Genomic DNA, 13,933 nt, shown 5'->3' with positions numbered 1-13,933 from the left:
TTTTTCATATACCAAACCCAACATTGTGTTGTGCGGATCAACTTTATCCTCTCTCTTACTTACTTTACCAATTATGTATTAATTCTTATGTTATTTCTAATGCCTATATTTTTATGGGAATGACCTATTTGTCAAAATATTATTGGGAGGACATACCACTTCAAAATTCCATGTGGTATGCCTAAACCACTGAATATTTTCTCCCTTCTCTTTAGCCACGTGTTAGTATGCCTTGAATCTGTACAGTTTGCCGCTAGCCGAACGGGGTTTTCGCTGGACGTAGCCAACACAATGTTGGTGAACCACGTAAATTCTATGTCTTTTTACGTTTCTGTTTGTCTGGATTACACAATTGCTCTATTCCGTCACATCACCACCGGTCCCACCTCTATTTCCTTAATCACGTATTAGCACTGTATTTAATCAAAATAATTTTCTCTATCGTGGGCCAACATCTATGATTCGTTTAAACTCTATTTATATCAATAAAACTATGAAAAGTCGCTGAAAATTAAAATCACACACATTTTGATACTAAGAGTGGGACGGAAATGGGGGTAGAAGAGGAGATGCAATATGTGGTGGAGAAGCTGAAGGAAGCGCTGCTCGCGGTGGAGAATTTCGGCGGCGAGGCGATCGCATGGTTCGGCGGTGCGCTTCAAGTGGCTCTGCCGTGGATCATCGCCGCCGCGGCTCTGACGTTGCTGTTTTGCTTTTGCCGCTGTTGTTTCAGCTGCTGTGGCGGCGGCGGAAGGAGGGAGAGGATGATGAGAGCGCCCGGGCGGAATTGCACCATGCCGAGGAGCGTCTTTGAGAGTAACCCTAAAGGGTATTTTCGTAATCTCCGTGCTCACCCCCGTGATCAGCTTTGTTAAGGGACACCGGATTTACGTTTTCTGCTTCGCTTGCTAGTACTGTGTGCCTCCGAACTTGTACCTTGTTATGTAATTCTCTTGTATTAAAGATGCTTAAAAAAAATTGGGTTACAAAGTACGGCGAGCCATTAAGAAAATACTATAGTCTCTCCAACTCGAACATACGCAAATCCCAAATAATCGCTCAATAACAAGTTTCGTATCCCGACCTGATGACAAGCTTGTCAAGTTGTCACGACCGCACATTGCTAATGATAGTAAAAGCGGGAAAATCCGTGACTAATAAGCGGAATTAACGAAACGACGTGATTTGCGGTCCTATTGGGAACCGAATTCGTTACCAAACTTTTGGCATCGCCAAACTCTCGGCATATAGCCCTATCAGACAGGTCTCGAAAACAAACATTTTATGGCATGACAACAACTTTTAAAATAAATCACATCTCCATTTTGAGACAAAAAGATATTTCATAACTTGAAAGGTATTTGCTTTATATCCACACTATAGTGCTGGATATTAAAAGAAAGCCCACCTGGTATGCTTATCTCCAATTAAAATTCCTCGTTTGGTCTCACTTGCCCTTGTATAAATTCTCCTTTAGAAATAAATAGCGTAACACGCTAATTAGTACTTGAACTATTTTTCTGAACAAGAATGCATGCATCCTATAGGATAGCATCTATCTCTTAGTCTCGGCTTATAGGATTTTTCCTTAAATCCTAACTCGGCTTTATCGTGCGGCCGCATTTAATTATTCGCTTTACTTATCTTGGAGAAATTCTATTTCTCTTAATAAATGTGGATTCTTAAAATCCCTCCTTAAATTCCTTGTTCTTAGGATTTTTCTTAAGGCTGCCCATGGCGTCGCCGGTCGGCCCTCGCATCTCCCGCTTCATCACTTTCCATCTTTGGGAACTCAATAACTTATTCGGGAAATTTATTTAACTAAGCTCCTAGCTCAAGTTCTTAAATTAATTTTAACTCCTCACAATTAAATCTCGGCCAAAATAATTAGAAACTTGGCCCGTACTAATCAATTTCTCAACTAATTTCTTCCATTCACCAAACATCGGCCACTTCTCAATTTAATTAAATGGAACTAGTCCAAATAATTAAGTAGTAATATTTCATCACTCCATAATTCATTTAGGCCCAACTATAATTAAATTGTAGTCCATCAATAATTGATCAAACTCATCCTTTATGCTACAAAATTTTCGCCCTAAACTCAAATAAATTTTCGGCCCAGATCATGAATTAATTACTGGCCCAATTCTTTAATTTCAGCTCATGTGTAGGATTAATTCCTTTGGCCCAACTAAAATTTAGTAGTGGCACAATTTGAATCCATATACTCCCTTCCCACCGTGACTCTCTCCCTCCCACTCTCATTCCAATTTCTGAAAAGAAGAAAGAAGAACAGCGGCGCCTCCATCGCGATCCTTCGCCGTCCGGCTTCGCTGGAGATCTACCGGCGTTGTCCCTCTCTAATTCGCACATCCTCTCCCCTTTTCTCTCCGACCTGAAAATCCCCCATTTTTGAATCCCCCAATTGACGAAACGCAGCATCTCCACTGCCTCTCACACTCCGGTGAATCACCGAGCGCCGGGTAGCGTCGGGCGTCTCTCGGCGCCGCCTCGACGATTCAGCCGCTGCTGCCTTCTTTTCGGTGTTGCTGCTCCAGGCAGCGCCGCCTCGCGCTGCTCTCCGGGGTTTCGCCGTCGCCGGCAGCCTCCCCCTTTAAGCTAAGTCACCCTCCCCCTTTCCTTTTCTAAATTTCCGATAGTTAAACAGTGGCTAAGCGCACTTTGTTCATCGATTATGATCTCGTGGGGTTGTTTAAGAAGGCTCGGGGAGAAGCTTGTTATCTCTTGTTGTTCATTGTTTGATGAGGTTCTACCTACTGTGATTGCTTCCGAACTGTGATGAATCCTATTGAGCAAGTCTAGGTTCTTGTGCTATCTTATTTGTCTATATGATGCAAGGGGGTGTCAAGGAAGTTACCTCACTTGGTGAACTCTCTTGGTTTTCTTGGCTGCCCTCTTTGCTGCAGTCGCCTCGTGCCGCCGTCCCTCACTCCGTCGTACTCCTCGCCTTGCGCAGGTTTAACAGAAAATGAGTGTGGAGTGGGGACAGGGGTGACGGTATTTATAGGCAATTTCCTTATCTTTTGTGGCAGGTTTGGGGAGTGTAACTTGCTACTTTGAACTACATGTTTCTTCTTCTTTTGAGCTTGTTGAATAGGCTTCCCTGCCTACTTTGGTTAAATTCTTGCGGGAAGGAAGTCCTTCTTTGACTTTCCCGTGAGCCTCGGTTGATGGAAAGGAGTACCTGATCCACATTCCCTTTTTTAAGTATGTACAGTGAGCTCATTTCACTTAGAGCATCCACAACCGTGCTCTTGCCAGCGGCACGGTTGTGGGCCCGGGCGGTACTATTCATGCCTGCTCTCTGGCAAGAGCACAACACCCACAACTGTGCTCTTCCGCAAGGACGAGCACAATTAATATAAAATTCAATTACACAACAACATTTTCATAATACTAAAATTCATTAAAAAAACCACAATAAAAATTACAAATTACAAATAAAATAAAAAGACATAATTAAAATCCTAAAAATTAAAAATTACATAATTAAAATACTAAAAATTAAAAATTACATAATTAAACTCCTAAAAATTAAAAATTACATAATTATTGGCTAATATAACCCGAGGAAGACTACGCATCCGGCGGCACCAACCCCAATTGTTTTTGGAGACCCAATATCATGGACTCGTGCGTTTGAAGTTGCGTGGGGGTCATAGTTGACCTATCGGCCATATTGAGTTGGGCCAAAAGGGCCCACAACGAGTTGTTCGGGGGTGGAGGTGGAACATAGGGTGCGGGTTCGGGAGCAGGGGCAGATGGAGTCGCGGCGCGACGTCGTTCGGCCGCCGCCTTCTTCCTACCTTGCGGTCGGCGTCGGGAACCGCTTGGTCCGGCATCGGGGCTACCCAAGTTAGCTCCGGCGAGTTGGCTAGCCACTTCTTCCGAGCCGGAGTCGGATAGTGCTACCGACCGTGAGCGTTTGGAGGAGCCGCTAGAGGAGGATGTTATGCCTCCCTTATACTTCGGGTGCGTCCGCGTCTCCTGCCAAACGTTAAGATATTTGAACGACTTACCGTTCATGGATTGGTAGGTGCTCAGCGAGGCGGTGATGATGTCGACCTCGCTTTGGCCGCTCCCGGCATTCCGGGACTCCTGGATGAAATAGCCGTTGAACTTGCCAATTTCTTCGTTGGCTCGGCCGATGCAGTTGCGCACCATACTCTCGTTGCGCTCGATCGTTCCCGGCGGCCGGTGTGCATTGTACCGGCTAGAGACGTGCCACCAAAAGTGATCGCCGGATTGGTTCGTTCCAACCACCGCATCTTCGGAGATTTCCAAGTACGCCTTTGAACAATCTTTCCATCTCCGCCGGTGAGTACGGTGTGCGGACACCGGCGCGAGATGGAGGATTCGGCATTTGGGAAGGGGCGCGAGGCCTAGGCTCCGGTGTCCACCCGTAGCGCCCATCGGAGGCACCTTGATCGTCGATTGGGTATGGCCGGTAGCCACTCGGAACGCCCGAATCTTGGGTGAGAGGAGGGGCCGAATATTCCGTTTCCGGACTAGGAAACGGTTGCGAACCGAACCATTCGGGGTTCCAACCGTGAGAGCCGCTTGGGTTGTCGTCGTTACCGGACATAGTGGTGTTGTAGGGTGTGAGAGGAAGATGAAAATGGATATGAGAGATTGAAGATGAGAATGGAGATGAGAGAATGATGATGAGAATTGTGTAGTGAAAGTGTGAATTTTTGGGAGTGAAATTGGTGTTATCAACGCTGGCACGGACGGCGGTGGCGCCAACCGCCACCGCTGCGGATGCTCTTATGCTCATTTGTCTTGGCTCCTATTTTGGTGTAAGATGGAAATGTGACAAATGGTTGCCTCTCTACCCAAGGGGGCAGCCTTTCGGCTGTTCCACTCAGCTTGGTTCTTCTCCATGTTTTCTTTTTTTTTTTGAGCTTGCCTCTTCTCTTTCCTTCGCCTATGTGTCTACAATTCTAATACTCTTTTTTGTGTAAATTGTAGGTACACAGCTGCCCTTTTGGCTTCTTTGTTCATTTCCCAAGATCGAGGAGGATGGAAGAAGGGGAAAAGAAGGTTTGCTTACCACACCCTTTTGTCCCATTCCCCTACTCATTCTAGTTTTGAGATAGGTTGAAGGTTGTTCTTCCATTTTCATGTAATACTTGGCTTTGGAGCTCTTAGAGTGGGGTGTAGTATTTCCTTAATTAAGCATCATGATGTAACAATTGGATGTACCCACTTTTCTCTAGTAAAAGTATTCTACTTAATTTTATCTTGAAACTTTTCTTTTGTACTCAATTTCTTTCAATAAGCTTGATTTGTTCCAACGCCGGATATTACAAAGAAAATTCTACGTCCTCCAAACGAGAATTAATCGAGCCATTAAATCCGATTAGATCAAAATAAAAGGATTAAAAACCCGGGGCGTCACATAATCTACAACCGAATTAGCCTCAAGATACTAGTTTCCAAATCATAAAATGAAAATTGATAAATATAGTTTTGAAGCATAATGGTTTTATGACTTTATCAAACTTTCTTAATCGATATCAACTTAATTTACATTGACTAAATTATGATGGGGTCAACACATGAGAATCTATGTAATCTCATAGCTAGGCAAATAGAGGAAATATGATAAAAAGAGAGAAAAAAAACTATTAAAATCTTTCGATAAAATCTCGAACAGTATTAATCTTCAACCAAAACCCTTTGGTAATCATTTTCTTGGAGGTGTGATGAAGTTTATTCATGAGATTTGATATCAAGATTAGGATCTATTGCGATTTCAGCTCAATCCCAGCTGGAATTGCACTTCTCCCACACTTCAAACACCACAACCAGAGAGCACACCAAAACAACCATTTACGTAATTGATAAAGTAAGAGAGAAAGAGAAAAAATACTTAGTTGAATATTGTAGATTTGTAGTGGATGGTGGGGTCCACGAATGATAAAGTAAAATAAAAGAATATTATTATCGACAGATGAAAAAAAATTCAGCCTATTTCTATGGGATGCAGAGAGTAATTATTATCTCGTTCTTTTATCAAACCCTTAGAGTTAGACAGACTTATTCACAAACATTTGAATTTAATGGTGTTAAAAGATTTTTATTTATTTATTTTCATGATCATATTTCTCTAAGCCTCAACCACTGCAACAAAAAAAAAATCGTTAAGGACATTTTCAAATGCAATTAATGACGTTAATTTGTGTTTCTAAATATATCACCAACGCTTTAAAAATCGTCCTTATTGTCGGTATCCAAACTAAAATTATAGGACTCAATTGGAAGCGTCCTAAAAAAGCAAAAGATTAAGTTAATTCGTCTTTTATTTAGATACGTTTTTTTACCTCCTAAATTGTTGTTATTTTTTATAAAAATTTCAACGCGTCTCAATTTTTATGTCCATAAAAATAAGTTTTTTTTAGCAAACGAGACAATTTGAATTAAAATAGTACTCCACGAGGAATGGAGTAGACCTATTGTAATTTTTGCATTTCCACCAGTTTAATTCATATACATGGATTTATTAACTAGTTAATCTTGGTAGAGTCCAAAACATTCAAATATTTTCTTGCAGAAAATTCAATCAAATTTTTTATCCATTGCTAAATTGATACAACCACCTTTCCCAATATAGATATTTCCAACATACCACGCTTAAAATCCTCACCACCGCTCAAGACAATCCACAACTTCCCAAAGAAAAATCTTTTACACAAAAATGACTAAAACAGATACAGTTTTAGTTGTTCTCTTGAATTTACGTCGACTTTCTCCTCTAATTTCGAATGTCGAAATGACTATTACAACAAAAATGAAGAATGCAGTTGTTTTGAGTCCAAAAACAAAGCGTTAATTAGCACTTAACCATTTATATTCAAAGATCTCAACAAGTTCATCACAGGAAAAGAGAGACTATAGCTATATACAAAAACTTTGAAAGGCATAGAGGTAGCAAAAATGGCGGATTCCACAAACCGAACGGATCAGATGATAGTATGCTACGCTCCAACGATGATCACAACGAATGGAATTTGGCAAGGCGATAACCCCCTCGATTATTCCCTCCCCCTCTTCATCCTACAGCTAACCCTCGTCGTTGTCACCACCCGTATCCTTGTCTTCACCCTCAAACCCCTCCGACAACCTCGTGTCATCTCCGAGATCCTTGTAAGTCTCTAAGTATATATTGCATTTCCTGGAACATACCATATTTATTTTTGATACTTCATCCGTCCTAACTAAGTCGAATCAGAACTTTGGGCATAGAGAATGAGAAACTGTGTTGAAAAGTAGAAAAGATAAAGAGAGAGAAAAATAAATGATTGAATAAAGTTAACATTGATTGGATGGCTCAACTTAGTAGGGACAGAGGAAGTACTGCTTTGGATAGACATATTTATTATGTTTACTGCTTTCTTTAAATGCAGGGCGGTATAATCCTGGGGCCGTCCGTGCTGGGAAGAAGCAAGAAGTTCGCAGACACGATATTCCCACTAAGGAGCGTCATGGTTCTCGAAACCATGGCGAATGTAGGCCTACTCTACTTCCTCTTCTTGATCGGAGTGGAAATGGACATCACTGTGATCAAGCGCAAGGGTAAGAAGGCGCTGGTCATCGCGCTCGCAGGCATGATCCTCCCCTTCCTCATAGGCGTCTCCTTTGCTTTCATCCTGCATGAGAAGTCCGAGTTTGTGAGGCTAGGCACGTTCATACTCTTCCTCGGGGTGGCCCTCTCTGTCACGTCCTTCCCGGTTCTGGCTCGCATCCTCGCGGAGCTCAAGCTTCTGAACTCGGAGATTGGGAGGCTGGCCATGTCCTCGGCTCTTATCAACGACATGTGCGCGTGGATTCTGCTGGCCTTCGCCATCGCCTTGGCAGAGAATGAGACTGCGTCTCTGGCTTCCCTCTGGGTGATTCTCTCGAGTGTGTTGTTTGTTGTTTTCTGTGTGTGTGTTGTGAGGCCTCTCATTTGCTGGATGATAGGGAACTCACCGGAGGGCGAATTGGTTAGTGAATTCTACATCTGCCTCATACTCACCGGAGTCATGATCTCGGGTTTCATTACGGATGCTCTTGGCACACACTCTGTGTTTGGTGCTTTTGTTTTTGGTTTAGTCATCCCAAATGGACCTCTTGGTATAACTCTTATAGAGAGGCTGGAGGATTTCGTCTCCGGCCTTCTCTTGCCCCTGTTTTTCGCCATCAGCGGCCTCAAAACTGACGTCTCGTCTATAAAAGATTTCAGCACTTGGGCTATTCTAGCTGTGGTTATCGTTCTTGCTTGTGCCGGTAAAGTTGCGGGCACGCTTCTTGTCACTCTCTACTACAAGATCCCATTCTACGAAGGCCTCACGCTCGGTTTGCTCATGAACGCCAAAGGTCTCATTGAGATGATCGTGCTCAATGTTGGAAAAGATCAGAAGGTATTGCTGATTTTACGCCCCAAATTCAGTTGTGTACGAACTATTCATTGTATCATATAATTCTGTACAACAAAATTCAGTTGCGTATGCACTATTCTATTTTATATGTCAATACAAAAACATTTTGTATATCAACAAAATTTAATTAGCATACAAATGCTTTAATATTAACATTTATAATATTGACTGTTGACATAGTTATCGGTTAGGAATAATAAATAGTTAACAACTGATCACATCCCTATATATATAACAGGTTCTGGACGACCAAGCTTTCGCTATTATGGTGATCGTAGCAACCGTGATGACGTCTGTCATCAGTCCAATCGTCACATCCATATACAAACCTGCCAAGAAATTTGCACCGTACAAGAGAAGGACCATACAGAGAACGAAGCCAGATGGCGAGTTCCGTGTCCTGGTGTGCGTGCACACTCCCAGAAACGTCCCGACCATCATCAATCTTCTAGAAGCTTCCAACCCGACCAAGAAGTCCCCGATCTGCACGTACATCCTCCACATGGTCGAGCTGACCGGGCGCTCCTCCGCCATGCTCATAGTCCACACAGCCCGAAAATCCGGTCGGCCTGCCCTGAACCGAACCCAGGCCCAGTCCGACCACATCATCCACGCCTTCGAAAACTTCCAACAGAACGTGGGGTTCGTCTCGGTCAACCCGCTCACCGCCATCTCGCCTTACTCGACAATGCACGAGGACATATGCGAGGTGGCAGAGGACAAGCGCGTTGCCCTGGTCATCATCCCTTTCCACAAGCAACAGACGGTTGATGGTGGGATGGAGGCCATGAACCCGGCCTTCCGCACCATCAACCAGAACGTGCTGGCAAATGCGCCGTGCTCGATCGGCATCCTGGTCGACCGGGGCCTGACCGGGTCGACCAGGCTGGCTGCCAACCAGATCGCCCATCACGTGGCAGTTCTGTTCTTTGGCGGCCCAGACGACCGGGAGGCGCTGGCGTACGCCCGCCGGATGTCGGAGCACCCTGCGATAAACCTCACAGTGCTCCGGTTCACGCCAGGGGAGGGCGGGGACGCCGCGGGGCGGACGCAGAGCGGCCGGGAGGTCCTGACGGTGGACACAGACAGCAATCACGAGAAGCAGACGGATGCGGAGTTCATCAACCAGTTTAGAGCGAGGACTTCGAGCGATCCGTCGATTATTTACACGGAGAAGATTGTGAATAACGGGGAGGAGACTGTGGCGGCGATAAGGTCGATAGATGTGATTCATGACTTGTTTATAGTGGGGAGAGGGGAGGGGCAGACGTCGCCGTTGACGGCGGGGCTGACGGATTGGAGCGAGTGCCCGGAGCTGGGGGCGATTGGGGATTTGCTGGCGTCGTCGGATTTTGCGGCGACGTGTTCGGTGCTGGTGGTACAGCAGTATGCGGGGGCGGAGGTGTTCGGGGAGGCGGCGGCGGGGACACCGGACAGCCCCGGGCAGTTCCATGATCGGCCGTTTGATTTGGGGCGGCGGACCTCGCCGAGGGGGCTTACGCAGCCGTGATGGCTTGCAGTTGGAGGAATGGAGTTTTACATGGATTCTTGTTGTATGGAGTAACTTTTTTTAGTGATTTTGTACAGATGAAAGTTAGGAAGGTTTGTAAGTAGAGTCTTATATTAAGGAATATTTGCGCCTAATAATACAAAAATATTCAAAAATAATTGACATATAATATCTGTAACTTAAATGGATGTTGAATTTTTTTATACCAGCGATAAAATTCGACTACATTTCAACTTATTATTGCATCACTTATGATATGGCTACCACTAAAAATGATAGTGGTGCGATTACAAAGTGCCTAGAAGTCATACGTATGACTATCCGTCTCATATTTTGCAATCGGAATTGTGAGAAAAACTTAATAACTATTTAAATTCGTTATATTATATGTCAAGTTTAAATGTCATATGAAAAAAAATAAATTTTTAAAAAGTTTTAGTGTTATAATATTCCTTATATTATTGAAATTGAGTGAATTTAGCAATCAAATACGATTTGGACTGTGCCTTTCTAATCTACCCCAAACTAGAAAGAGTAATTATAATATTTAATTAAGGATTACATATAGGGATAACTTAATTGATAATTATTGAATTTGACTTGTTTGTACAATAATTTTGTAAGGCTCTCGTTGGAATTGAATGCATAGTAATTGCTCTTAAATTTCCATGCTTCCATAGGAATAAAATTCAATGAAAAGTAACTTTAATTGAGGTTAAGTATTACTTAAACGAAAGATATAAATTGATTAATGTCGGCAAAGTAATCTGATTAATGTCATGCAGTTGCTGGTTTGTCTAAGAATTGTTAGTCAAACATTAACATCTGCCGTTTGCACTTTTATCTTATTTGAACTTTTACAACTTTCACTTTTTAGCTTCAAAACTTTTTCAACGCATAAAGTTATTTACTTTAATGTTACTGTATTTCATTTTGTTTAGAATTAAAGAATTATTTCTTCTACGTGGATTGACACTTTGATCGAACTTATTTTTGGTGCATTGTATTATAAACTCTATTTACACACGAGTGTAATTCGTGTAATTTGGTCTATTACCATGTATATACAGTTGGTGTGGCCTTGTGGGTGCAAGAAATAAAGTGAGAAATTGAAATTGCTTCTATCATTTAAAATTAATAATCATGTGGATTTATTTGGTTGATATCTTCAAACTTTTAATTTTTATTTCGAACGTAGAATTGTACTATTTTAAATAAGATTTTTCGTTAAACTTAGTTCGTAATAAAAAAAAATAACGAAATGGAAGCTGTAATTTTGCTGGCTTGAAAAATCATTGTAACGAATTCTGGATTCAATGCTAATTTGAGGCCAATTGCTAATATTTAGTTTAAACTTAATGATGCTGTGATGTTATTTTAGTTTCTTTTCTAACAAGATATACACCCCCCATATTATTCATTGTTCTTACCCATTCCATTTTTATGACATGGCTTTATAACAACTACGTTTCCTTTTGCAGTCAAACAACTAGTTGTTTGCTAATGTATATATGTGTGTGGCTTCAGGAGGTGGATACTAGAGAGGAAGCCGGCATATTCAGATGCGCCCAAAGATGAACATATAAGTTTCATAAAAAATTTGGAAAGGAAAGAGACGAAGTTCATGATATTGGGAGGAAGGAACAATATATGTGTAGATGATAAGTCCGCAACTAAATCGTTATTTTGTTTTTTACTATGTTTTAAATTTGCACTGATGCTCAATATTATTGTACTTTTGTGTTATGAGTAATTAACGAGTATTTGTGTATTTATTGTTATTTTTTATACGAAAAATATATTGATTTGTTGAAAAAGTTATCGTAACATGGTGAGTAAATAATAAAATAAATAAAATCAGTATACAAATATCGGGGTGGATTCATTCAGCCACTAAATAGGATTATACATTAGTGGCGGAATAGTGGCAGAATATTCAGTGGTGGATACTATTCCGCCACTAATAATGGCGCCCCAAATCCACCACTATTTTTAAATTTTATTGGCGGAATTTCTCTGGCGAAATATATTCCGTGGGTAATCAGCCAGTTGAATGCAGTGGCGGAAATTTTCCGCCACTAATATTTTAGCGGCGAGTATTTTGACGCGGTTCTGTTCCGCCACTGACTAGTTTACTAGCGGAAATACAAGATCTAGTGACAGATAATTCCGCCACTAAATAGCGATTTTTTTGTAGTGAAATTTCTCTTTAAAAATTACATGAACTAGATACTCTCTCCATTCTATAGTGGTTTATTCATTTTATTTCTTTGTTCGTTTTGAAAAAATGATAACAAATATAGTTAAAGTAAGAGAAAGAATAATGTACAGATATACAGATCTCCATTTTAACTATTTATAAATCATTTTTCTAATATGGATGCAGAAAATTAAACGACTCAAGTCACTCCACTACCGTGGAATGGAGAGAGTATATTTGTGCGTCAGTGTATGTAATCACGTACATATAAGAACTGACGAATAGTAAAACCATTTGCATTATAAAAAATAATCAAGAAATTACAAACGTAATAAATTTCACAAACCGCATGATAAAACGATTAACATTTTCAATTCAATTCAATTCCTTGGGGTTCCAACTTAGGAGTAGACCAAGAGATCCCATTACACAAACTGCATGACACAATAACTAACATTATTCAAGTCTCCCTCACACAATACATCTAAACAAACACAAACGATAGTAAAACCACACACACATTCTTGATTAATGAGCATAAAATTAATTCAAGCTTTACATGAACGAATTAAGTTCGCTTTTCAAGCGCAGAGAAAGTCCCTAGGGACTTCTCTGCTGCACACATTTAGGAGCAAGGTGAGGGCAATGGGAAGACTAATGTTGAGGCCCAAAATGTTAGCCCTAATCACAGTGCAAAGGCACACGGCGGCCTCAAGATCGGCCAGCCCTTGGATTAGGGTGCAGCATGGGGTCACGGGTGGCGTTCCAATGGTCACATTAAGAAGGTTTCCGAGCAGGTTGGCGCATATGCCAAATTTCAGGGCATCTCTAGGGCATGATGCGTTGCCCGGTTGTTGGCTAGGTGGAGTCGCAGGTGGCTGGTTTGGTGGAGTCCCTGCACAAGGGCTAGATGGGTTGCATGTTTTGGGGTGTGGTGGAGTTCTCGAACCTGGTTTTGGGATCGGGTAAGTCGAAGCAGTGGTCAAGGAGAAGAATATGAGGTTGAGCAAGAGCAAAAGGGCAAGTGATGTGTTTTTGTTGGTGGCCATGGCTACTTTTGTTGTTGTTGTAAAAGTGTTGAATGGATTAGGATTTTTATAGAGATGTATTTTGTGGCTTATTGATATTCCCTCCGTCCAATAGAAATAGATCGAATTTTCTTTTTCATGCGTCCTATACAAATAGTACATATCTATTTATGACAATTTTTTCTCCTTTGCTTTTACTTTTACTATATATGGGCTTCACTATCCACTACTCTCTCTGTTTCCTTATAGTTGGGTCATTTTTCCATTTCAGGAAGTTCCCTCATAGTTGAGTCATTTCCCTATATAGCACTCTTTTGTCACATATTAAGTGTCACATTTTGCTATTTCGGTTAGTCCCACAATAAGAGTCACATTCACTTTTACCATAAATGGTAAGAAGACCCCACATTCCACCAACCAATTCTACTCACATTTTATTATAAAACTAATATATATAAGTGGGACTCATAGTCTACTAACTTATTCAACTCATTTTTCTTTAAATTTCTTAAAACTCGTACCCACACTAAATAAATGTGACACTTAATGTGGGACGGAGGTAGTAACATTTTTCTCTTTTTTACTTTATCCTCTCTTACTTTATCCTCTCTACTTTTATTCAATTTTTACTTTATTCTCTCTACTTTTTTTCCTCTCTTACTTTTTTATCTATTCATTTACCACACTCAACATCTATTTCTTAAACTCCGTGCCGAAAAGTTTCACCTCAACTATGAGGGAACGGAGG

The 13,933-nt window shown here is 41.4% G+C and overlaps 2 protein-coding genes across 2 annotated transcripts; one reads left to right on the top strand and one right to left on the bottom strand.

Annotated features, from left to right (window-relative positions):
- Positions 1–551: 551 nt before the first annotated feature.
- LOC121800921 (cation/H(+) antiporter 15-like) lies at positions 552–10,080 on the top strand. The gene is made up of 5 exons (XM_042200409.1): positions 552–816; positions 4,996–5,067; positions 6,947–7,173; positions 7,434–8,429; positions 8,686–10,080. Exons 1-5 carry the CDS (start codon positions 552–554, stop codon positions 9,955–9,957), a joined length of 2,832 nt encoding a protein of 943 aa, XP_042056343.1. The 3' UTR covers positions 9,958–10,080.
- Positions 10,081–12,507: 2,427 nt separating this feature from the next.
- Positions 12,508–13,234, bottom strand: LOC121799105 (pEARLI1-like lipid transfer protein 3). The gene has a single exon (XM_042198443.1). The coding sequence runs from the start codon at positions 13,204–13,206 to the stop codon at positions 12,739–12,741; it is 468 nt and encodes a 155-aa protein (XP_042054377.1). The 5' UTR covers positions 13,207–13,234; the 3' UTR covers positions 12,508–12,738.
- Positions 13,235–13,933: the final 699 nt, after the last annotated feature.

Source organism: Salvia splendens, chromosome 4 (genome assembly GCF_004379255.2).
Source record: "Salvia splendens isolate huo1 chromosome 4, SspV2, whole genome shotgun sequence".
Taxonomy (NCBI): domain Eukaryota; kingdom Viridiplantae; phylum Streptophyta; class Magnoliopsida; order Lamiales; family Lamiaceae; genus Salvia; species Salvia splendens.
The sequence above is the reverse complement of the archived record's forward strand: the minus strand, read 5'-3'. Positions and strand labels throughout refer to the sequence as shown.

Bases quoted from the DNA above. Each gene is read 5' to 3' on its own strand.
- LOC121800921 (XM_042200409.1), top strand. From the start codon at position 552: ATGGGGGTAGAAGAGGAGATGCAATATGTGGTGGAGAAGCTGAAGGAA. The intron at 5,068-6,946 runs GTTTGCTTACCA...AAACTTTGAAAG, and splicing joins TGGAAGAAGGGGAAAAGAAG to GCATAGAGGTAGCAAAAATG. The intron at 8,430-8,685 runs GTATTGCTGATT...TATATATAACAG, and splicing joins ATGTTGGAAAAGATCAGAAG to GTTCTGGACGACCAAGCTTT.
- LOC121799105 (XM_042198443.1), bottom strand. From the start codon at position 13,206: ATGGCCACCAACAAAAACACATCACTTGCCCTTTTGCTCTTGCTCAAC.